This window comes from Mus caroli, unplaced genomic scaffold (assembly GCF_978045245.1).
Source record: "Mus caroli unplaced genomic scaffold, Mus_caroli_1 scaffold_4, whole genome shotgun sequence".
In the NCBI taxonomy this organism is placed as follows: domain Eukaryota; kingdom Metazoa; phylum Chordata; class Mammalia; order Rodentia; family Muridae; genus Mus; species Mus caroli.
The window spans coordinates 39,988,093-40,014,355 of record NW_028227259.1 but is presented as its reverse complement, the minus strand read 5'-3'; the positions used below and the strand labels follow the sequence as shown (position 1 = coordinate 40,014,355).

The 26,263-nt window shown below is 45.9% G+C and overlaps 1 protein-coding gene across 1 annotated transcript in view; it reads left to right on the top strand.

Moving 5' to 3' along the window:
* The window catches only part of Stk32b (serine/threonine kinase 32B), a 260,562-nt gene that overhangs the window by 177,086 nt on the left and 57,213 nt on the right, over positions 1–26,263 (top strand). Inside the window, exon 4 of the mRNA XM_021163035.2 lies at positions 6,281–6,454. Within this exon, the coding sequence (XP_021018694.1) occupies positions 6,281–6,454 (174 nt within the window). The remainder of the gene's footprint in view (positions 1–6,280; positions 6,455–26,263) is intronic.

Genomic DNA, 26,263 nt, shown 5'->3' with positions numbered 1-26,263 from the left:
TTCCACACTTTGCCTTGTTACTAACATTGCTCTTTCTGTAGCATGGTCACTGGATCTCCTCCCTGGGCAAGAGGGAGACATAGGTCTGTATACTCAGAGTATACAGGACAACTGGACTTACATTTTATTTCCAACCTTTGCCCTGGAAACTAACTCTTTTCTGGCTTCTTCCTAGGTTGTTAACATGTCCCTTAGTTGGCTGACCTTAGTCATAAGCAACAGGAGGTAGGGAGCATGGCACATGCCTTGGGAAATCTGACCTAGGGCCTAGGACTTTGCAGCCTCTCTTGGCCTTGGGGTTTGTCTACTGAAAATGTGATGGTGATAGTGGATCTGTCCATGGCTGATGGTGCTGAGTATGGAGGGATAGTCTGTTCCCATGAGTGTGGCTGAAATGCAGAGATAGACCGGGTCTGACAGATGCAGGGGAATATCCATGTGCTGCCACCATAGGGCACCAAGCTCTAGACCTACCTCTTCAAAGGCTTATTCAACTGTGACATAGACTTACCAGCAGCTTAGGAAATGATGGTTGCACAACAATCCCCCACCCCAGGTGTCGGGTACTAGCCTGGAAGACAGAAGGGACATCTGCAGACAGGTCCCAGAACTAGTTGTCGGGAGAAGCAGATGGGACACTGCAAAGCAAGGCTTCTCCTTTTCCCAATTGTGCTCACTCATAGGTCACTCTGCCTCCTGGGAAGAGTGAGAAGGTTGTGGGGAGAGGCTAGGGTAGTAACTCACACTGGTGCAAGTTTATGGCTTCTGTGACAGGAGGAAAGCAGCAATGGGGTGGTGGGGTCTTATAGGAAGCAACAGGAACAGCATGCTCTGCATCTGACACACAACTTTCTTCCCCATCCTTCTCTCTCCACAGCTCCCAGTGCCATGGACCACATAACTGGCTGGTCCACCTCAGCTCTATGGGTACTTTAGGAGTTTGCAATCTGCTCTCTTGAGTGGATATGATACTTTGAAGCCCAGACAGATAACAAGGACCCAGTGTTGAATGAAGCAGGTCCCTGTGCTCAGAGAGTCCACTTGGTAGTTGGGAACAGTCTCAAGACTGAAAGCAAAGGATTCTAGAGCCCTGAACACAGACTGAGAGTTCTGCAGGTGGACTCTCACGGCTCAACTCTCAGCTCTGCCACTTTCCGGCTGTGTCATCTTAGAATTGCTTAACCTCTCAGAGCTTTATGATACCATGAGGGTTTAAAAACACTGTAAGGAAAACATGTTCTTTGGGCTTCAATAGTTTCAGTTCTCTAGTCCATCATGACTGGGAGGTATGGTGGACCCCTGGTCTGATGGCAAGTCCAGGAGAGGAAGCCTGGAAATGGAGGAGGTGTTACCTTTAAAGGCCACCCTTCTAGGCAGATGTTCTCTGTAATTCAAAGGTTTCACATCCTCCCCAGCTGGAGTGTTCAAACACTCAAGCCTGTGGAGAATATTCCACACTCAAATCATAGCAGCACTTCATCGTGAGCCTCACCTCATGGGCTGTTTGGAAGAACATAGTGAGTTCGTCAAGTAGCTGGGAAGGTGGATGGCGCTTTGTCTGCATCAACCTTGTCTGCATCTATTGTTATCACAGAGCACAAAGCGGTCACACAGCTCAGCCTCAGAGGGCAGGGGAAGCTTCTTCCAGAGCAAGCATTAGTCCAAGCCTGTGGCTCCCAGCCGTGGCACCATGGGCATGTTCAGAGACACAGGCGGGGGTTGGAATGGGGCCTTGGCTAACATGTTCCATGACTTTCATCCATTCGAGGCTGCATCTGCCAAATGGGACTAAATCATCCCAGTCAAACCCAACAGTTTTTTTTTTTTAAAAGTCCTTCTTCAATTTGTTATGCTCACTAAGCTTAGTCACATAATCACCTAGTGTGCCACACTAAAACCTCCGTGGGAGCCATGTCCGTCTGGTTTCTGTGCCAAGAAAAATGCAAGCTGTTCATTGTTAAAGATATCCAGAAGAGATGATTTCTGCTTCTAACACAAAAATGACAGACATTTGAAATGTCAGACATGTAAATACCATCTTTGATCACTATACATTACCAAATATACTACAGTCTGTGAGCTAAGTGCACTGTGTTTCGGTCAAAAAATCCTGTTGTTCCTAAGCAGTCTATTTTCTTGTCAACTGTGAGTCAGGTTGTGGTCATGTTTCTCTTTCTGTGGAGGTGTTGTGCATTTTAGGACCATTTTAGGCAAGCAGAAAGGATTTTTTTTCTTTTCTTTTTTTTTTTTTTTTTGGTTTTTCAACTCGAGGTTTCTCTGTGTAGCCCTGGCTATCCTCTGTAGACCAGGCTGGCCTCAAACTCAGAAATCTGCCTGCCCCTGCCTCCCAAGTGCTGGGATTAAAGGCATGAGCCACCAGTGCCGGGCCCAGAAAGGATCTTTAAGCATGAATTATGGGTGTTTTTCTCTGCCTCTATTTTCTTGGATTTTTTTTTTTAATTTTTAAAAATTATTTTATGAGTGTTTCACCTGCATGTCTAGCCATGTGCATGCAGTTTCCACAGATGCCAGAAGGGAGCACCAGATGCCCTGGAACTGGAGTTAACTGACAGTTGTTAATGGCCACATAGTTACTGGGAACTGAGCCCAGATCCTCTGGAAGAGCAGCTGGTTCTCTTAACTGTTGAGCCATCTTTCTAGCCCCTTATCTCTTTCTTTCTTTCTTTCTTTCTTTCTTTCTTTCTTTCTTTCTTTCTTTCTTTCTTTCTTTCTTTCTTTCTTTCCTTCCTTCCTTCCTTCCTTCCTTTCTTCCTTCCTTCCTACTTTCATTCTTTCTTTCTTTCTTTCTTTCTTTCTTTCTTTCTTTCTTTCTTTCTTTTTTAAATTTAATTTTATTTGAAGTACATTTTTTACACTCCATATTCCATCCCCCTCCACCCATCCACCCTCTGACTGCTCCACATCTTACCCCTCCTCCCCACCCCACCCTGTCTCCATGTTGATGCTCCCTACCCCACCTGACCTCTAAACTTTCAGTCTCTTGAGGGTTTAAGTGCATCATCTCTGAATGAACACAGACCCGGAAGTCCTCTACTGTATGTGTGTTGGGGGCCTCATATCAGCTGTTGAATGCTGCCTGTTTGGTGGTCCAGTGTTTGAGAGATCTTGGGGGTCCAGATTAATTGAGACTGCTGGTCCTCCTACAGGGTTGCCCTTCTCCTCAGCTTCTTTCAGCCTTCCCTAATTCAACAACACAGGTCAGTTGCTTCTGTCCATTGGTTGGGTGCAAATATCTACATGTGACTCTTTCAGCTGCTTATTGAGTCTTCCAGAGTGCGGTCATGCTAGGTCCATAGCCTCAGTAATAGTGTCAGGCCTTGGGACATCCCCTTAAGCTGGATCCAGCTTTGGGCCTATCACTGGACCTTCTTTTCCTCAGGCTCCTCTCCATTTCCATCCCTGTAATTCTTTCAGACAGAAACAATTATGGGTCAGAGGTGTGACTGTGGAATGGCAACCCCAACCCTCACTTGATGTCCTGTCTTCCTGCTGCAGGTGGGCTCTATAAGTTCTCTCTCCTTCCTGTCAGGCATTATATCAAAGGTCCCTCCCTATGAGTCCTGGGAGTCTCTCACCTCCCAGGTCTCTGGTGCATTCTGGGGATCCCCCCAACTCCTATTTCCTGAGGTTGCCTGTTTACATTCTTTCTCTAGCCCCCATTTTTAAGTTACTTGTTTGTTCTTTGTCATAAACTTTAGAATTTATATATATAGTCTTGTTGAGTTGTGAATTTCAGAAGCTCCTTCTAAGAACAAAGTGGGAAATCAATATATCTAAAAGTAATCATAATAAAATAGGAAGTATGGCAATGGCTTCGTTAGTAAAGTCACTCATCGTATAAGCAGGAGAACCTGAGTTCTATCCCCAGAAACAATGTAAGAAAGCTAGGTGTGGTGGTACATACTCATAATCCCAGCACCAGGAAGTGAGGAGTGGTAATCTTCAGGACCTGCTGGCCAGCAAGTCTAGCCTAATCACTGATCTTCAAGATAGTGAGAGGCTTTGTCTCAAAACGCAAGGGAGATAGTACCTCAGAAGCAATATCTAAGTTTAACCTCTACTTTTCATATGTGTGTGCACACCTGTGCACAAGCACCTGCACACACGTGTGGGCACACATAGACACACAACAACAACAAGCACTGTATTCTTCATACTGGCCTATTCAGCAGTCAGGCTAGGGTTAATTATGTCCTCCCACCTCCCAGCAAACTTTGTGCTTGGAGGAGAAGCTAATTATCCAAACTTCTCAGAAGGTCTTTATCACTATGTGAGAGCACACACTCTCTCGCTCACCCAGCATCTTCCATCATTTCCATGACAATATGCAGCATTGTGGTGAGGGCATAATTATCATTCCAGTGCAAGGAGGAGCTCGAAGGACAGTGACACTGAGCCATAGAATAGCACAAAAGTAGAGAGTGATGGAAGGTCACTCTGTGTTCTCAGCAATAACTTTGAATCTCCTTGGGAAAGCAGGGTCTATGGCCTGGGGTAAAATACAGATCTGTAGCGAGGAACAGCCCAACATGAATGATTGCTTAAAGGATGTTCTCTTTGCATTTTGGTTGTCTCCTTTAGAACTCATCCCAGTATGCAAGTTTCTCCCTGAAACCTAGCATCGCTTCCCCAAAGGATTCTGGCAGAATGTTTAATAAGATCCCCTTTGACAGCACTGCAGTGAGTGGAGAGCATGAGGTATGGGACACACTGGCTATCGATGTGATGTTCCATGGTCCGTCATCTACCAGAATGCAAACTGAGCATCCATGGAAGGCATGTTACAGGGATCCTCTTAAGGACTTACACACGCGCACACACACACACACACACACACACACACACACACACACAGAGAGAGAGAGAGAGAGAGAGAGAGAGAGAGAGAGAGAGAGAGAGAGAGAGAGAGAGAATCAGGAGGCTCTTTTAGTTCTGCTTGGTATGAATATGTTCTCAATATTCTTGTGTTGGAGTTTTAATTCTCAGCCTTACATGGATGACATTCACAAGCTCAGCCATTGGGAAGTAATTAAAGGTTAAATGAGGCTGTGGATACAGCCTCCGTGATGGCATCACTGGCTTTATAAAAAGAGAGAGAATGACAGCTGTCAGATAGCTCTGCATTGTACAGGGTGATCTGTCACGCCTGATGTTATGAGGCCACCTCTTGAGAGATACTTGTGGATTGTCACATATGTGCTGGCTCTTCTATATACTGGCATTTAAAAATGAGTTCAAGTTTTCTCTTGCTTCAAAGACAAAAAATAAAAATTAAATTAAATTAAATACCACACGAAGATCTAAAGTCTTAAAATCACCAAGGTATTTCAGGCTCATGTTCTATAGCCAGCCGGGCCTCACTGAGTAGTTCTCCTGTTTTCTCTGAGGTTATCTAGAACAGCCTCAGGTGCACGGTAGTTCACAATGGGCTGGCCTAGATGTTAGCCAACAGTGGGGACTTGACTGTAACCCACTGGCTAGTGAATATTGGGTTAGGATCTGGCCAGAGTCCAAGAGCCAGGAGAGCAAAAATTGTCAGTTATCTTAAATACCCAGACTTGGGTGTTATAGAGCATCGCTGTGCTCACAGATTCTGGGAATGAATTTCCTAACGAGAGCAGCAGTGTGTGCAGAGGGTATGGGGATTGCCGGGGAGAAGGCTGTGTCTCCAGAACTATGGACTACAAATAGCTCGTAATTGCGTGTGTTAGTCCGCTTCCCATTGCTGTGACAAAATACCTGAGCTAATCCACTTTAAAGGAAGAAAGGTTTGTGTTGGCTCAGACTTTCAGAGACTTCAATCTGTGGCTGCAAGGTTGCCTTAATTACATAGCATCCTTCCTTTAGGCTCTACTTCCCAAAGTTCCATCACCTTCCAATCATGCCATAGGCCTGTCATTAAGCCTCCAAAACATAGGTCTTTGGGGACCCTTCCAGAAACATGCTGTAACAACATGGGGTTAAAACATGAGCTAAAACCCATGAGCATCCAGCCAGTAAAGAGGCTGTTTACCTGACAGTCTGTAGATTAATGTTGGGACTCAAACTTGCCTTAATGTAAGAAATAGATAGAGTGACCCCACAGTGCAGAGGCAGAATGGGATTGGAAAGCCTTCTGCCTCTTACCTCCCACAGCATGCTGCTATAGGCAGCATCAGCATCCCTCTGGGCCTCATTCCATCTGACTGTAAAATGGACTGTTAGCCCTGAGGACACTAGAGATGTTTCCCCCCTAACCTGTGTCCTTCTGTGTTCCTAGGTACTCCTTCCAGGATGAGGAGGACATGTTCATGGTGGTGGACCTGCTGCTGGGTGGGGACCTGCGCTACCACCTACAGCAGAATGTGCACTTCACAGAGGGGACAGTGAAGCTGTACATCTGCGAGCTGGCCCTGGCTCTGGAGTACCTGCAGAGGTACCACATCATCCACAGGTAATACTGCCAGTCGGAGACAAGGACGGTGACAGGTGGCAGGTAGCAGGTGCAGTGGGGAGTGGCAGAAAAGTGGGGACAACAAAATGCTAAAGAGCTTTGATACTGTCTTTACATTCTCGGCAGAGGGCAGATGACCATGTCTCCTGAATGGAGATGGACCACGACAGCTGTCTGTCCATTCTGTATTATTGATAGAGTACAAGGCTGGCACTCGTTCTTAGCTTCTCTATCCAAAGGTGTTTGGGATGACTTCAAATGGTGTAACTGAGCCTGGAGGAGAGATTGTGACATCAGGGGTTGTCTGGGATACTATAGAACCTAGTTTTGAGTCCTTAAACCCCTCTTGTTCCATATCAGCTCCTAGCTGGATGCATGTCAGATACCCATGTAGGAAGGCCTTCCACAGGAACGTCAAGCTAGGAATGAACAGGCTCCAGAAACATCAGATCAGCAGGAATGGAGCATTGCCCTACTTGTTCCTTGGGAGTGATGAGTCCACTCTTCCCTTCTGTCCTTTGAAGCCAATGCTGTGCTCAGTGCGGTGCTTTGTACAGGCTTCCTCTTAGGCAGTCAGCGCTGGTCTTGGGCTTTAGGAAAGTGACAGTTGTGCTCTGTGGGGCACCTTAATCAGCAGCCCCATGATGAAGTGAGTACCATAATCTTCAGGCTTGTGCCCAGCCGCACCGCAGTGAGGAAGAAGCAGCAGTTCTGGGAGGGGCTCAGGAAAGTAATGGTGGGATTCATGGTATCTTCACACGGACCACAGGGAGGAACTGGCGAGGCGGGGGGGGGGGGGGCGTTACATGTGGTCACCCATGGTCACACTGTGTCCTTATCATCCTCTTCTAACTTAGAAAGTTTTAGAAAAACCTGGAAAGGGCAAGGTCTTGGACTTCTTGGTCAGGAAGGCAGATTAAACACACCTTCCACCCGACCCCACAGAAACCCCACCCCTACCCTCACTCACACGCACTTCTCTACATGTTAAATGGCAGGAAGGGTTGTTGCTGTTGTTGTTGTTGTTGTTTTAAAGTTCATAACAATGGAGAAAACTGAAGGAGACCATCCCAAGGCACTAGAGAGCCAGGAAGATGTGGAGAAATGACATAAGACAACACATAACAAAAATTAAGCCTTAATTCTCAGGGAGTCAAAATTGCTAGACACTACAGAAGCCTCCAAAAGGCTCAGCCATCCCCAGAAATCCCTGTGTAGGAAGAGTGGGAAGAGTCAAAAGCGGCTAAAACAAGAGGCAGTGGCTGATAACCCCCAGGAAGGGTTGAGGAGCAGGTCATCTTGAGGTCTCACAGTGTCTCTCTCTCTCCAGGCCAGTCAGCAAACAGAAGAGGAGAGTAAATAGCACAGAAGGTTGTGCTGATGCACATGGCCCTAGCCAGGTGCCATCCTACCATACGTAGGTCACCTAGATGTCACCAAATGCTGAGAGAATTTGGCCCGTCAGCCGGATGCGGCTGGGCATTCATCCTCTAAGCAGGCAATCCCAGAGACTTCAGTGGAAATGGATTCAGGCTAGAGCAGAGACTCTGACCTCAGAGGTTTCCTGGGACACCTTAGACTCTCTCTTAGGGTCCCCACCCATCCTTATCAATTCCCAGCTGGCTCATAACAAGGAAGGAAGGACTATCAGATGTCTGGGGGAAATCTTCCCATGTTACAATCTAGACACTACATCAGATGGGAGGCAAGCAAGATGGCTGAGTAGATAAAGGTCCTGCAGCAGCTAAACTTGACAGTGGTCTCAATTCTCAGGACCCATGTGGTATAAGGAGAAAACCAACTCCCACAGGTCACACACACACACAAGAATAAATACCATTTAAAAGAAAATTAAACAATACTCAAATATGGGGGAAATTAGGAATGAACAGTAGGTCCAAAACCATCAAAATAACTATAACCAATATCCTAGAGAATAGATTTTTATCCATGTGTATTTTTTTTTTAATTCAGAAGTATTTAGTAAGGATTTTGGAATTGAGGTGGTGAGAAATTCACTTTTTAAAACTCAGTGACTAACGAGTAAGACAGTTCTTTACTCTAAGGATCACCTAGGCTCACCATTCACAGGCACTGCAGCTTCCTGCATGCTCATTTTGCATTTGATGCCTCATCAGAATTTCCTGAAAAGTGAGCTAGCCAAAATGCAGCACTCCTTTGAGGGCTGGTAGGACAACCCAGTGGGTAGGGTACCTGCTACTGGGCCTGATGACCTGAGTTCAATCACCAGGAAAAAGGAAAGAATCAACTCCTGGAAGTTCTCTCTCATTCTCTCTCTGTGTCTCTCTGTGTCTCTGTCTCTGTCTGTCTGTCTCTCTCTCACTCACACACATGCACACACACACACACCCATATGCCTGTGTATACATGCACAGACATGTAAATAGATCCTTATAAAACATGCCAGGTTCTGGGACACATAACTTTAACCCTGCTCAGGAGGCAGAAGCAGGCAAACCTCTGGGTTCACATCCCACCTGGTTAACATAGTTAAGTTCTTGACCAGCCATTTGCACAAAGTGAGACCCAGTCTCAATTATTAATGCTAATACTAGTATATAATGTTAATTCTAATAAATACTAATTAAAACCATTACTAGTACTAATTAAAACTAATACTAATATTGCTTCAATAAGAAAACAGGGATAGTGAGCGTGTCGGAAAGACAGAGAAGACACCCTTCAGATGCTCGTCTTCAGTGGGAAGGCAGCAGTGGCCTGAAGTGAACAGGCTGAAGGCAGAGCGGGTATCCGCAGCATGCAGCTCATTTGCTGCGGTTATAGTCTAAGCTGGAGAAGGCTGGGGCGGGGGTAGGGGGGCAGTGGAAGGGACTGCTGCTATGTTGTTACAAAGTCTGAGAACTGTTTGTCTCCTTCAATGTTCAAAAGAGGAGTTGGTTGAAGGAGGAGGAGATGCTGGGAGAGTTATAAGGGAAGTTGGAGGAGAAGCAGAAGGGGGAAGAGCGTGGGCACTGGAGATTATCAATGGGGAATGGTAGCTCAAGAATCTCACCATGCTGGCTTTAGAATGTGGGCCCTCTGGCTCTGGCTCTGGGGTCTGGGTGTGAGCACCCGACTTTTGGTAAAGGCTGCTGGGAGTGGGGGTGAGCTTCCCTCTGTTGGCTAGCCAGGCAGCTTTGATGGGAAGGAGAGGAATTATTTGTTTTGTCTTTTAGAGGCAGAATCTCCCTGTGTAGTCCAAGCTAGCCTTGAACTCATGATGGCCCTGCCTAAGTCTCCTGAGTGTTGACACTGCAGGCCTACACCACCACCCCTGGAACATGGAAAGAGCTCCTTCCATCCACAGCATGCAGTGTTTGGCAACTCTCGGAGCCATTCTTTGTGCTCCTTGTGTGGAGTAAATGATCTCTTTCCCAAACCGGCTCAGAGTCTCAAGGACATTGCTAGACATAGACCCTAAAGTCCCAGAATGGGACAGGAACAGGTAAGACAGAGAATAGAACAGCCCTCATGAGCTACATGAAGACCCTCACTACTACTCCCAAGAGAGAAGGGCAGCACCCACTACTTCGAGCACCCACAGGAGCTCTGCTCACACTTTAGGGAAGCCCTTAAGGACAGAAGATGAACGCAATGTTAAGTTCCCAGGTGCAGCCATTCAGTGTTAGCCCAGTACAGGTCATGAAACACAGTAGGTGTTTAGTAAGTGCACACACTCTGAGTTAATGACCTAGAGAGATCCAAGGAACCCAAATCGTTTGTTCAGGCAGGATTTGTTTTTTCTCCCTGGCAGTCTCTTCAATAAACCAAATATTAGGGTCACATCCAGTCAGTCAGTCTACATTAAATAGCACTTTGTGTGTGCCAGATAGTAAATTGAAAATGGATACCCACATAAAAGGGTGGCTTCCTCCTGGCCTGAGGCGTCCCTGAGTGCCTACTGAGGCTCAGAGTGGTCTCAGCTGGCTTAGCAGTGTTCTGCTGATGCCAGCTCACAATCCCAAAGACTTCAGACAACAGGGGTGGGGGGGAGATCTGAGGATCAAGGACACTCGTGAGAAGGGAGGGTGCTTTCAGTGTGCTTTACCTAGGTGGAAAAGAAGATGTTTGCTGGTGTGAAGCACTCCAGAGAAATGTTCTTTGAGAACCCTGAATGTGTGTGTGCTGGTGGTGGCCCAAGTCATTGCAAACCTCTGAAAAGACATTTGGCCATGTAAGAATCATGCACCTTCTACATATTCATAAGTGTTAACCATCCTTTACACGTTCATTATTTACCAGCAAATTTCACTTACCATAATGGACTCTTAAAGCTCCAGCCCTGCTTGCTTCTAATGTTTCAAGCCTAGGGCTATTTGTCATAGCACCACTTGTAATAACCAATAATTTGAAAATAACCTGAGGGGAAACATTGCCTAGTGCTGTGCACACCCTTTTAAGAGACCGTGAGATTAAGATGCTCCAGTGGGTGCTGCGTACCCTTTCTACACAATTCAGAGAAGATTATAGCATATAAATTGCATGACTATGTAAAGGAATGCCTGGCGTTTAGTAGAAAGCAGCAAGGGTGGCTTCCTGGTGTGTCAGGGTTATAGGGAGAATCTGTATGGTTTCCCTGCTTTGCCTCTTTAATGTTGAATTTCACTTTAATGAGTTGCCATCTCTCCGATGGAGCAGAGAAGAATGAGTTTTCTTACTAAGGGAGAAGCACAGTCGTTAGGCAGACAGCACGGTTGCATGTGACTACCTTGCATATTTAATGCAGGCCGCATGCTATAGTGTACATAGCTGGTCCTGAGCCCTTCAGTAAGGTCAGTGATAAACATAGGAGAATCCTCCTATTAGTGGCTCCAGCTGTCAGGGAGATCACATTGGGAGTGGACCTCATGCTGGTCAGAATGGTGGTCACTCAGCAAACATAAACTATCACTTGGCATAAAGCTATGGACAGGAAGGAGAGAGGGACAAAGGAGGAAACCCCAGTACACTGTTGATAGGAATGTAAATGAGACCAGACACTGTGGAGAACAGGGTGGAGGTGCCTCAAAGACAAAAATTAGATCTGCCATGTGGCCCAGCTATACCACACCTGGGCACACCACAAAGGTACTTAAACTCCCATGTTTATTGATACACTTTTCACGGTAGCCAAGAAATGAAATGAAGCCAGCCTATCAACAGAAGGATGGGTAGAGAAATTGTGATATATACAATAAAATTTTATTCAGGTGTAGAATAAAACTGTCACTCACAGGAAAATGATCCAACTGACTGGAAACTATCATGCAGAGTGAATAAAGCCGGACTCGGGAAGACAATTACCATAGGCTCCACTCAGATTTTATACAGACACAAAACAGCATTTATGCATGTGTAGCGTGGATGGACAAGCAAAATTACCTGGAAGAACAAAGGGAACCAGAGAGAGGGAGGAGTCAAAGGAGGAGCAGAGAATGGGGAGATAATTATGTTATGTTCAAAAAATATTCTTACAGAACCCATCCCAATATGCTATGAACAATCCTGTAGGAAGCATATACAATAATTGTATTAATCAATGATATAAGAATTAATCAACATTATATAAAGCTGCCATGACCTGTTTTTAATAACCTTAGCAGCTCCATCTCTTCTCCCTCAATTGTAGTAAAACTAGGTGGCCAAGTATGGCAGTTAAGGCCTCCTCCTTGTTATTCCCAATGATCTGTCCTTTAGTGTTATAGCAATTACAAAAAATTATATATATTATATATGTATATATAATGTATATACATATATGTGTGTATATATATATATATGAATACTATATTCATATATAGTTCTGTAGACTGTCATTTGGGATGAAGATTCTAATTATATTTCAGGGGTAACTTATTTCAAAGTGCAGGGCTGTGATTCCTTTGTTCCAGGCCAGCGTTCTGAAGATTTATGGCTTCGTGCAGACTGAGAAGTGAGATACACGAGAATCCAATTTATCCTTAGAAGGGTTGTCCCATCCCCTGGGTACAAATTGCATCTGCAATTGGGTAGAGCGTGTTTATGTTAGATAATAAATTTTCGAAATAGGGCAGGTCTCAACTTGATGACAAAGGACATGGGGTGAAATCTGGGGACAGAGAACAGATCTCTGCAAAAGCCCAATGAATCAGAGGCTAATTCACAGAAGTTCCAAAGGAAGACAGAGAACGAGGTGGCAGCAAAGCGGGTCAGCGTTTTCTGAAATGTCAGCATATTGGGAGAACACGAACGTTTTAAAAGCATTATTTCTGTGATTGCCCCATGGCTGAGGCCTTTGCTGAGTGGAGTGGAACAGTCTGCATCTCACCCAGATACTCAACACTCCATGATGGGAAAATCCCAAAGCTTGGGTGTTAAGACAGAAACAATTAGACCCCAACCCCCAACAGATGTCCTCTTGGAAAAAAATAAAGCTTTGAAGGGATAATTCCACAGAATAATAACCATACTGAAGTTCTTCCCACCACCTTGTAAGACATACATGTCTGTATGTGCGCATATATATATGCTAGTGGTTGTATGTATATATACAAATACTACACTTTGATACAGCCTCTCACACCTCCATGCTAGAAGTGGGGGAAATGCAATGATGAGGTGGATATGGATCAGAAGAGATGAGGGGAAAAGAACACTGCGTTCCTGGCAGTCTAAGACGTGGGCTGTTAGGCATGTAGACCACTTGCCTGGGATGGTAGAAAAACCAGCCTTGGAACTACGAGAAACTATGACTGGTGCAGTTGGTAGCAGATGTTTTCCAGTGGGAAGACATGGTCCAATACTGGGTTCACAGGTCATGTACAGATGAATATTTTACTTGGACTTACTTCAAGCCACCTTGTGCAGAACCTGAGCCTCAAGGTCACCAAGTGTGGGTTTCACTTGTAACAACTGTCACAGGGGTTGTAGAAGTCATTTCCCAAATAAGGTGAAGACTAAGATGAGGGAAAGAGAAGCTGGTAACTCCTCTCATGGTTAGAGCTTGGTGAGTCCTGTGGTGGAGCCTGGCATTGTCTCTCTGTGCTGGACCTGGCCTCCCGCGCAGTGCAGGAGAGGTTGAGGTGTTCGTACACTTAACCTCACCAGTCATCTCTTTGTCCAGCCATAAATCCACTCATTTATCTCTCCTCCTGCCCATCCATCCATCCCACCCGAGTATCAGTCCATCCATGCATCCCCTGATGCCTCCATCCAATTACCCTTCTTTTCCAGATCGGCTGGTAAATAAAGAGGGGAACAACCCAGATAGGTATGCAATGTCCACCTTGTCATCCACACACATGAACATACACGTCCACCCAACCATTCATGAGAACACACACACACACAAAGAATATGGGTTTGCCCTGCTTAGTCCTGTGATTGTCTCTAGTATGGGACTAAGAATCCAGGTTCTTGGCCGTGTGTCTCTTTGGAGATTCAAGGCAAATGCTGTACTTGAGTTGCACACTGGACCTGGGCACTAGAACCATGGCCATAATTGCCTGCAAAACTTACCGTTAGGTTTTGAGGCTAAGACAGAATGATGTGCTTGCCAAGATTATGCAGCAGATGTCTCAGTAGCACTCTTCTGTCTGGCAAAGAATTCTGGGAGTAGAAGCAGTCCCAAGCCTCTCTATTGTGACTTATCCCTTTGTCTCAATATTAATTGATGCGCTTGCTAATTGTGCCACATGTTAGCTGCAGGTTTAGCTGGGTTAGATCTGTTCCTTTGAAGTGTTCGTCCTGTTATTTTAACGTAGAATTCAATTTTCATAACTAATTAGATAATTGTCCTTACGACAGAGCCAAACTGCCTCTTGGTATATTCACATTCAATGAGACATTTCCCGAGAATATCTCCCCTCCTTTCTCTATGCCCATGGAGCAAGGAGGGGTGTTCTCTCTCTCTGTCTCTCTGTCTCTGTCTCTGTCTCTGTCTCTCTCTCTCTGTGTATGTGCCTCTCTCTCTACCTCTCTGTCTCTGTCTCTGTCTCTCTCTCTCTTTCTCTCACACATACACACACACACACACAGAGAGAGAGAGAGAGAGAGAGAGAGAGAGAGAGAGAGAGAGACTTACTCAAAATGAATTCCTGTGTATTTCAGACAGACACCACCAACTCCCACCTGAGTGGGCTGAGCCCATGGAAGCCTTGTAGGACCACAGTGAATGCAAAGGGGTTTCTCAAAACACCCAGAGGAAGAGGGCAAGAAACCACAGGAAGCATGAAAACAGGTCCCAGCCAGTACCACCGTGCACCGTTAAGTCTTCTTGTCTTGAATGCCCTCTCAGCAATGTCAGTCAATTCTTCTTAGAAAGCAAAACACAGATTTCTATCAGGAAGTCTCCCCACACAATGTCATCCCCTCTCCCCTCTGTGCCTCTACTGAGCTCTGCATACATCTAGAAAGTTCCATATTTACACATCAGACTGCTACCTCCCACCACAGTTTGAGGTATTTGTGCACTCTACTTTGCCATCATTAAACATTGCCTGGTACACAGTAAGTTCTAGATATTTCTAGAAATGAGCTAATTGGGGCAGTAAGAACCTCTGGCTTTTCTCTAAGTGGAACTCAGAGTGCCAATTACTTGCATTTTAGGATTCCTTGGCATTTCCCCACTCCTTGTGTTCCCCTTCATGGTTAAGAAGCCCCACACCCACTGTTCCATAGCAGGAAGGGACAGGAGCTGTTGGGCTGAAGAGATGTCTGTGTGTGAAAACCCTCAGCTCAAAGCCTGAATATGCATGTTCCGGCTGCGAGCAGCAGTCGGTGGAATTTATCAACATTTCTTGTGGCAGATTGGAAAGTTAAGAGGAGCTTATCGTCTCTGTGACTATATTACTCATTTTCCAAAAGGGACTGATTAGTGAGTCAGTGGAATCTGAGTGTGTGTGCCCATCTCTGGGGTGAGCTGCTGAGACTCAAACTGCTGAGGATGGGGACTTTCCAGGGCAGCCCAAGAGGAAGCTAGTTTAGGAGCTGACTCAGGACTACGCCCTCATTAACTTGTTTGCAGAAACATGGGAAGGCAATGTCTGTGGGCAGATTTTTGATGTGTCCCCCTGCCTGGGTTTGTTTCTGTGAGATGTGCATACAGGTGCTCGGGGATGCCTTTATCAAGCGCTTGACACACAAGCATGAGGACCAGAGATCAGATCCTCAGAAGCTACTACAAAAGCAGGCATTGCCTATAATGCCAACACTGGGGAAAGGAGGACCCATGGGACTCACTGGTCAGTCATCGCTGCCCAGTCAGTGAACTTCAGGGTCAGTGAGAGACATTGTCTCAAATAGATGAGTGACTAAGGAAAATGCCCAACGTCAGCCTCACACCTCCACACATGTCCACAGATGTACCTGTGCATACCCACACAGATGAACACACACATGCACACACCTGATGCATGTTCATAGACCACATTCATTTTAAAAGAACCTGAGTCACCTCTCAGTGGAAAGCAAGTGTGACACTAGGAAACTTCTAGTCCTCCTCTGCAGGGACCAGGTCTGATGAGCCGCACTCCAGCCCTCCTCACTGTGGAAACCCACCTCGATCCCTTCCATCCTGCTCTCCTTCCCTTAACTAACCCCAGAGTTTCTGTGAAGATTAATAAGAGAAAGGACACAGGTGCTGAGATGCAGGTGTGTCCCAGCACAGCTCAGCCCATCTGTTCCCTCCTCTTGCGCTTACCATCTTGGAGAGTGGCAAGAAGAGTAAGATATTCATCAATGGGCTTAGAGCGGGGCCCGGTCACTTGTTCTCCGTGTTACAGGAGCAAGCCTATTGATCTCTTGGGCTCTTGTTTTCTTCCTTGTAGAGTGAGCATATGGCACATCCCAGGTGACAGACCATGAGGTGAGATGACACATGAAGGTAGACAGTGCCTTTGACTACCAAAACATGTTGGTATGAAAAGAAACATGTGTGGTCAAGTCACTCAGCCCCATGTGGCAGCTGCAGTTGTAGTTGCTGTATCTGGTCTCCCATGGCCTCTATGATGGCTTGTAATGAGCAGGAACACTTGGCACTTTGTGCAGATGACACGGGTCTACCTTCTGACCTTGCCTTTGCTTAAGCCTAAGCCAGGTTCCTTGTCTGTGAGATTTGAAGAGCAAATGTGATTCCACTGTGTTATTTTTGGCCCTGAGGGTCGCTTCAAATCTCATGCTCACCACATCCCAAGGTTCTATGAGTATGACCCTCATCCTGCCAGACCTGCCCATCCAAACCTCTCCTGTGTGTATCTGTGTACATTGTGGACCTGGGAGCTGAACTGATAGAGTGCAGAAGAGCTGACTGGGAGAGCTTAAATCCACAGTTCTCTGAGCCAGCATCCCATGATTCCCTCTCACACTACATCTAGATTTTACTTTCAGAAGAAAAATAAGTCACCCTTCTTCTCTGGGAGCACTCCTGTTTTCTCTAGGGATGAAGCAGAAATAAAAATGTCACACACAGCTCTGGTGAGACTGTGGAGATAACTCCATCCATGTGGGATGAGCGGCTATTTACTCTCAAGATCAGAACAGGCCACAGGCAACTCAAGAAGAGTGTTTTGTATGGATTTTGATTTGACAAAAGGAAGGGTAAAGATGCCAAGACTGTGTATCCTCCAAGGGCAAAACTGAAACAAGAGGCGGGGGTGGGGGCAGAGTGACGAGGAAACTGGCTTCAGAGATGAAGAATCTAGAGACGTCATCCATCTGGTTGGCCAACACCCCCACACCCTACATAGCACCCCATCTCAACAGAGGCTGGGGGATCTTACAGGGAGAAGGTGGGAAGGGATGACCTGGGCAGAGTATGTGACAGCTTATGCAAGCCCAGTGTTGACACATGGCTTAAAGCAACATGGTGCAGCTACAGAACTTGACTGGCTACCAGCCAACTTTTAAGTAGGAAATGTGACCTTGGCTAATGTGTTACGTAATCTGGGCCACTGAGACATGCAAATCAAATAGCTTCTATTTTCATGCCCCTTGTGCCCTGGTGACTATGTTGCCATCTTGGTTTAGTAGTTCCCTGGGGATGGAATACAGCAGGAATACAGTCTGCCCTCTCCAGAACTCATATTGAAGTTTAGAACCTAATGTAACAAGGTTGAGGAATGATAGATCTTGTACATTTTGGGGACTTGAGGGCTCCTTTGTGTGAAAGAATTAGTGTCACTGTCTCAGAACTGGGTTGATTGTCATAGGGTAAGTCCCACTCTTGTGGGACTGAGCAGGTTCCCAGCAGATTGGGATGTCACAGAACAAAACTGCATCTTTTGCCTGTCTACTATCCTCCATGTTGTGATGAAGCAGGAGGCCCTCACCACGTGTGGCTACCTGATTCTGGATTTGCAACTTCCAGAACCCTGGGTAAAACAATCTTCTCTCCTAAATAAACCACCCAGTTTCAGGTATCCCGTTACAGCAATGACTTAAGACAGGAGATTTTGATAATTACAAACCCAGTCTATTCTACTTTAAATGCAAAGACTTTTAAGATTCAGAGCACTCCCCACTTGAAGTGTGGGACAGCCCATGGGTGAGAACTATTTGTGTTCCCAGTCATGGAAGAAAATATTCAGGCAGAGAGGGATGGCAGCATCTTCAAATAGACTACATATCTGGCCAGTTGTGGTAGCTGATGGTCTAACCTGTCACCAGACACAAGAGTTCATAGAAAATCCAGCGGGAACACTGTGTAGTTCTTTCTCTTTCTACTGTTTTCGATTCTAAAGGCAGTCCAATACTTGCTGTTGGTACACACTTGTAGAAAGGGCACTGGCTCAACTGAGAGGTGTCAAATGCCCATGCAAGATTTTCCCACCCCTGCACTGCGTTGTACTGAGATGGAGATAGGACCCTCCCTACTCCTTCAGCCTGCTGCCCTTCCCAAGGTCTATTGAATTGAACTACAGCAAGGCACATGGCAGCTAGAACCAATGATTCACAACCTGACCCTGTCTTAGCTATGACCATGGAACTATCACCAGCCATGAATTATGCACAGAACCATCATAGAAAAACTCTAGAACTTTCTTGGCCCCATGCTGTCTCTTCCTAACTTTACTTCTTGCTACTTGGATTGAGATATGTGATAATGTGGTGCATCCATCCCCATGCTAGAGAATATGGAAACATGCTGAGAATGCACAGTGCATCTGTCCACACACACCACAATGCCTAGATGCTCCTCCATCTTTGAAAGAGCAGACCCTAGATGATTACAAATATCTGCTTTAGCCACTGCTGTCTCAGGGGCCAAACCTAATGCATGCCCATCCACCTGTATCTCCCATTCTTGTTTTTACTTTGGCTGTTTAGAACATCAGAGGGCAGACAGCAGACATGTCACCAGAATGTCATGCATCTGCTCTACCAGGTAGCTCTCACATGGCTTCAGAAGGCTTCCCTTCCATCCTCCACACCAATGAGTCAAAACTTGTTAACCTTGCTGTGGGTTCTCATTATCTATTAATAAGAGTATGGAGCAAGGATGTAGACCAATTGTGCCACAGGTCAGTCTGATCTGGGTAATTCAATTCTTCAGTCAACATTTCCTCTTCTCATGGGACTCCAAGTTATGCCAAGTTGACCAGGACACTGACCTATCATGGTCAACATTTTTAAGCCAAGGATCTGTCTAAGATGAAGTGGAGTTAATAAGACAGCTCAGAAGGACCTGTCTTAGGTCTAGTCATGGAGAGTCTATGTGCCTTGTGTCTGCTCCCTTCCATGATCCCTCTGATGTTGGTGGGAAGATGACATAAAACCAAATGGACTAGGTAGTAAGAGGAAGGTCCAGGATGGACAATGTAGGCTCACTGGGCATGGCAGCATGAAATAGCCATGTTACTGATGAATCAATGAATGATTACGAATAAGAGTATGCTCATCAAACTTTATTTACACAAATAAATCTGATCCCAGAACATAGTTGCTGAACTCTGCTGAGAGATGTTTCTAGCACTTTAGAAAGTCAGCACAGGGACTTCAGAGAGCCTGTGCCCTACCTTCCCCAACCTTCTTGCTAACATTTACTGTATAAGCCCATTGGTGGTTTGTATAGCTTAAGCCAATTTTCAGAACTATTTGGAATAGAGGCAAAAGTCAGCACAAATGTTTTCAGGTAAATTATCTTTATGAACCTTACAGTTCTTGGTTCATGGAACTTATACAGCAGAGCCAACCCCATGCATAGAATATGGTACCAGGGCTTTCATTTGGAGAATGGGAGAGAAAGGACCCACAAGTAGGACAGCCAGAGAATAGGTGGTGTGAAGGACAAAGGTTGGACATGAGTTTTAATGGCCTCTGAACTGTTTAGTAAGAACAAGACTTCCTGGGGATCCATCCCATAAACAACCACCAAACCCAGACACTATTGTGGATGCCAACAAGAGCTTGATGACAGGAGCCTGATATGGCTGTCTCCTGAGAGGCTCTGCCAGGGCCTGATAAATAGAGAAGTGGATGCTCAGAGCCATCCATTGGACTGAGCACAGGGTCCCCAATGAAGGAGCTAGAGGAAGGACCCAAGGTGCTGAAGGGGTTTGCAGCCCCATAAGAGGAACATTAATATGAACTAACCAGTCCCTACAGAGGACCCTTGGTCTTGTGAAGGTTCTATGCCCCAGTATAGGGGAATGTCAGGGCCAGGAAGCAGGAGTGGGTAGGTTGGTGAGTGGGGAGGGGATGGGGGTTTTCAGAGGGGAAACTAGGGAAGGGGATAACATTTGAAATGTAAATAAAGAAAATCTCAATAATAAAAAAGACAAACAAACAAACAAACAAACAAAAAGACTTCATCAAGTATGCCATGGTCCATATCCTAGTTTTGTTCTGTTGCTGTGATAAAATGCCATGACCAGAAGCAACTTGCAGAGGGAAGAATTTATTTGGCTTACACTTCCAGGTTATATTCCCTCACTGAGGGAAATAAGGACAAGAACTTGAGTAGGAACTCAAAGAAGAACCCATGGAGAAATGATGCTTGTGGATCAAGAACCCATGGAGAAATGATGCTTGTGGCTCGTGCTTGCAGAACTTTTCTGAACAGCCCAGGGCCCCCTTGCCTAGGACTGGTGCCGCCCATGGAGGGCTGGGCCCTTCTACATCAGTTAGCAATCAAAACAACCCCCCACAGACATGTTCATGGGACAATCTGAACAACTGGCATTTCCTCTTCCAGGTTGACTCTAAGCAGGGCTGTTAACAGGGCTCACTGGGGCATTCTGGCACTCTCCTGGTCCTGTCTTCATCTAGTTAAGGCATGGGTTGGTTATTTTTGCCAAAGATGATCCCTCTTTCTTCAGGAGCCCTGCAGTATTCAGTACCTCAGGACTCCTGGTCCCTCCCTGCCCCTTGCTCTTTCTTACTTATGAGATATAGTCATTGCTATTTGAACTGCCATCATCCAAAGAAAAGTGTCATTAATATTTCATCTTACATGGGACTCAAAGCTTCCAAATGTTTGGATAGGAGATGATGGCTGTACTCCCGTCTTTTCTGGCTCAGTGAGCTGTTTAATAAGATTTCAGCTTCATCGCTGCCCTTACAATCATGACTATACCCACATGCATTGAGCCAAAGGCCCCAGCATGAGGAAGGGGAGTCTCTCGGACTAAAGTCCCCCCACTTCTCCTCTGTACCACCAATTCACAACTAGATTGATTTATGCAATGGGTTTTTTGCTAGCAGTGGAGATCACTTTAAAAAGCCTACAGACCTAGGAAAGTTTTTGGATTGGTATGACCACAGCCAAGACTCTAAGAAGCAGAAGACACAGAGCTTGGTAGGGAGCCTCATCTAGTCCACACCTGAGGTTAGAAAAGATTGTCCTTTTTTTGTTGTTTGTTTGTTTTGTTTGTTTTTTTTTTGAACTATAAATCAATCATCTCACTCACATAATTGAAAGCCATGACTGTAGTCAGCCTGGAGCTCAGACAGGCTTTCCAGCGTAGATGAAACTTTAGAGCCCTGGTTCTCCTGTGGGGAGGCAGCCCTGATGGTAAAGAAAGAAGAGGAAGCCCAGCTTTTGACCATTCATATGCATACATAGCCTGTGGATCTGTGTTAGTCAGGCCCTGCGATAACCCTAAACAGGCCTGGAGGTGATGTCTGTGTCTCCATTGGGAATCTCCCTTTTCCTTCCTTCCATGTTTATCAGTTGCCCAACTCCACCCGGACATCTCCCAGGCACACACAATATACCATGCCCAGCATCAACACCGCCATTCTTCCTTTCTCTGGCTGGGTCTCATTCAAGCTCTATCTCTGAGAAGGGAGCACCATCAAGTGGTTTCCAGGACTTGAACTATCATGGCTGTGAACGTTCTTGACTTCTTCTATCTGGTGGGGCCTCTGATATCTACCATATCCTTCCCAACCAGTATCCCCCTTGAACCTGGTTATGTTCTTCTCCCTCCACATAATGGTCATCTTTCTGCAAGTATTTAGATCTGTATGAATTCTTCCTGGTCCCATGTCATGATTACCAAGTGGACTCAGTCCCCATGATGTCTGACCTATTTTCAGTGGCTCAGTGACTGTCTTAGCTAGGGTTTTTATTGCTATGAAGAGACACCATGACCATGACAACTCATATAAAGGAGAACATTTAATTGCTGCTGGTTTACAGTTCAGAGATTTAGTCCATTATCATCATGATAGGAAGCATGGTGGCATGCAGGCAGACATGGTCCTGTAGAGGTAGTTCTACATCCGTATCAATAGACAGTAGGAAGAGATAATGACACTGGGCCTGGTTTGAGAATCTGAAACCTCAAAGCCTGGGACACAATTCCTTCATGGTCACGCCTCTAATAATGCCACTTCCTGAGTCCATGGGGCCATTTTCATTCAAACTACCACAGTGATCATATTGTATTCTTCTCAAATTATCATCTGTCTGAGACCTCAAACTATTACCTCATATAGAAATACATCTTTGCTGATGTAATTCAGATGGAGAGTAAACAAGGTCATGCTAGATAAGGCAAGGCCAGACTCCAGTGAATGGGACCTTAAGAAAGAGAAAAGGAAACAGCAGAACAGAGAAGGAAGAAGGTGCTGTGAAAAGGGTGTTGCCACAAGCCTCAGAGCTCTGGGGGCCATCCAAAACTAATTGAGGCAGGAAGGACTCACTCTTAGAGTCCTCAATAGAAGCATAGGCCTGCAGACACCGGAGACTGAACTCCAGCCATCAGAAACTAAGAGAATAAAGGTCCTCTCTTAAAGCCACCCAATGTGGTGACTTGTTGCAGAAACCCCACAGATTCTCTACTAAAATTCTTGTCATATTTGCATATTTCCCGGAACTGATTACTTAATAGTCTCTGTTAGTCTTAATATTTTTGCTATGACAAATTAGTTCTAAAAATGCAGTCAGTCTGTTCTTTAGAAAAGTGGCAGCTATGTTTGTTATGAATACCATATGCTTGTTTTAGTTTGTTCAGGCTGCTATACCTTGGACTAGATAGTTTATAAACAAGAGAAATGCAGTGCTCACAGTTCTTGAGCCTGGGGAGGTCAAGGTCAAGGTCAAGAGAATCAATATTTTCCTATAGATTGTTTGTCTCTGTGTCTTCACCAAGAGAAAAGGCTCCATCGAACTCTTTAGGAGAGTTACTAATTTCTCAGTAAAGGGAGTCCACAGGTCCTAATCACACGCACCACCCTGCACCTCATCTTACTGCATTGGGAATTAGGTGTTTTTTTTTTAATGTGACTAGGGGATATTAGTATTCAGACCAAAGACATATATCAGGTCAAATCAAAATAGTATTAGTCAGGCTGGCAAGATGGCTTAGTGGGTATAGGTGCTTGCCATTAAGTCTGACAACCTGAGTTGGGTTCCTGCATGTAGAAGAAGACAGAGTTGTTACAAGCTGTCCTCTGTACTCCACACATCACACACACACACACACACACACACACACACACACACACACACTGTAATAAAAATGAAACATGGCAGTAGTCATTGATAGATAGCATCACTTACCAGTTGAGCTGCTCCTTTGCTTGGTTAGAAGGAAAGACTGACAAGTGTCTGAGGTCAAAGTGGTCAATGCCTGAATCAATGGCGCTGCCTCCTCCATCTAATTAGGATGGAATTTGAACTTCTAGAGGCTAACTTTTCCTCAAACATGGCCCAAGGGAGGTGGGTGTGCTCTCCTGAGGTCATCACCAAATCTGCTGGCCTCCACAATCCTCCATGAAACTTGGGGTTATCAGCCACTTCACACCCATGCCTGGCTTGGTCCAGTTACTTCTCCCAGTCTCTCTACTTACAAAGCCGGGTGGGACTCACCTGTCTCTTCTCCCATTATGAGACATCAAGCCAGGACTTGCTATTTTTGGCACTAGGCCACTGAGCTGCATCTCCAGCCCCCATTGTAATTTTTATTTTGAGACACAGTCTCACCAAATTATCCAGGATGACCTTGAACTTATAATTTCCCTTTCTCAACTTCCCCAGTAAGCTGTATTATGGACCTGTGTCACCACATCCACCCACCCAGCACTCTCTGGTCTTTCTAAAGCATTAGCTTTGTCATGGGACACTCATGTCCAACCAATGTGCCTTTCCGCACAGGGTTTCCTGGCAGCTCCACTAACTCCCACTTGCCTATGGAGGCAGACACCATGATTAGCCCACTTTATAGATGAAGAAACAGAAGCATGGAAAGACGATGAGACCTAGGGCTGGTTGGTTTTAGGTAGAATTCAAAGGTGACTCCCAACACTGAACATCCAAGACTGCAACTCTCATACATGCCAGCCGCATGTCCTCGTGGATAAAACTGACAGCATCTGGGGCCTAAAAATAGCAATCCTTATGGTATCAGTTCAAATTAAGAGTGTCACACAGGCTCTGTTTGCAAGCCAAGGCTCCCTAGGGCAGAAAGCCCCCTTTTGTGGTACCACTCTGAATCCTGTGGTCAGCCATGGACAGGTGGGGGTTTTGGAGTTGTCTGTATGCTGTCTTTCTCCTGAGCTGGCAATCTGTTTCTCTATCACCAATGTGGATTCACGCATGAGCCATGAGGTAAATGCCTCCTCCTCCTTCTTGCCAGTCAAACTGAGTGCCCCTGGCCCTGAGTCCAAGGGCCTCAAAAGCCAAATCACAGCTTCCAAAGAAAGCAGGCTGGCCACCACACCCCTGTGATTTAATGAGAAGCTTGTATTACATCATAATACAACAAAAGTGCATGAGGAGGCTGAGCAAGCTTTGGCTTGGGTCTCCTGAGCTCTAAGGAGACCACCCTCCTCACCTCATGTCAAGACTTCCAAATCCTTTCAACATGAGATGGGGGGTGAGGGATGTTCAAATCATAACATCCTGTGAGTAGAGCAGGCTTATCACTTCCTGTTGGGCCTAGAAGACAATGCAGGTCTGTCTTGCCTACAGAATGGAAGGTGGTGACTAGCCTGGAAAGCTGAAGCCCCTGATGCTGCTAACCCACAGCCACCTGGGGATTAGCCTAGGGAAAGGAGCGATCCGTGCATATTTGAGCCTAGCCCTCCCAGGTAAAGGTACAGCAAACTGAAGGCCACTGGTGAAACTGCTCAGCTCTGATTCACCCCAGGCTGGGACAGATGGAGGCAGATGCAGAGAGACAGATCCAGGTCACCAGGACTAGGAGGTGTGTAGTGGGTTCTGTAAGTTTGCCCATGTCTGATATAATAATTCCAGGTAGGAAAGACAATATATATCATGGCCCCACAGGAAAAATTCCTTCTGCCTAGTATTCCTACATCTTCATTCCTGTTTAGATAAACAACATCCTGCCAGGGTATTGCAGCTCAGCCACCTGCCTCACTGCCTTGCCTTGGAGCCTCATACTGTATTGGATACCCGAGATCAGTAGTAACCACACAGTCTAGGTGCAGACATGTGCATTCTTCTAGGTTTGCAGAGTTTCAATCATACGCAACACTGCTCAGAACTCTCTTCCCTAAGTGGCACATGACATTCCTGGTTTCTTCAGCAGGTGAATAACAAGAAAGGTTTGAGTGGAGGGTGGCTGCTGTATTGTGATGACACACAGGATGCCAGAGGCAACACTGCTCTGCGGGGCAAGAAAGGGAACCTGTTGTTCAACTGGCTGTGAACTAATGAGGGAAAGGGGGAGGGGATGAAGGGTGACTGACTGCATTTGCTGAGCAGAGAGAGAGAGAGAGAGAGAGAGAGAGAGAGAGAGATGGGGGTGAGGAAGCTGGTTCTAAATGGGTCTTGGTTCTAATGGGGAGATCAGGAAAGAGTTAAAAGTTAGGAAGAGATAAACTAGACCTCAGCCATGGAATCTGAGCTAGGGGAGAGTTGGGAATGAGGTCACAGTGGACAGGATTGAAGGAGAAGGCCACGGGTTGCAGAGCCAGTGTGAATAGAGATTGGCACTGAGCATTCTGGACTGAAGTGGTCTGTGCCTGAGTGTGAAACCTTTCTATTAATCACAGCTCCAGCTGTCTAACAGTGGTTGTAAGGCCCCTGGCAAAGACCCACCCACCCACTTCCCACTGTCGCTTGCCTGCTGCTGTACAGGCTTCCTCCTGAAGAGCTCTGGGTCTGGTGTAGCAGGCTGACTCAAACACAGATCACTTCAGTTCAGTATGTTCAGTACAAATAGAAATAAGCAACCTGACCTTGGGATGGAGATCTATGGAAACTCCGGGATTCAGTGATGCCCAAGCTCACAGCAAAGTGCCTCCCTCTCTATGCCTAGAGAGACAAACACGTGTCTTCCTCATCCATGAGGGCAGTCATTGGTCCTAGTACATTCTTGGATTAATTTGCACATTCTGAAAGCTTTGAATTGCTAGGGA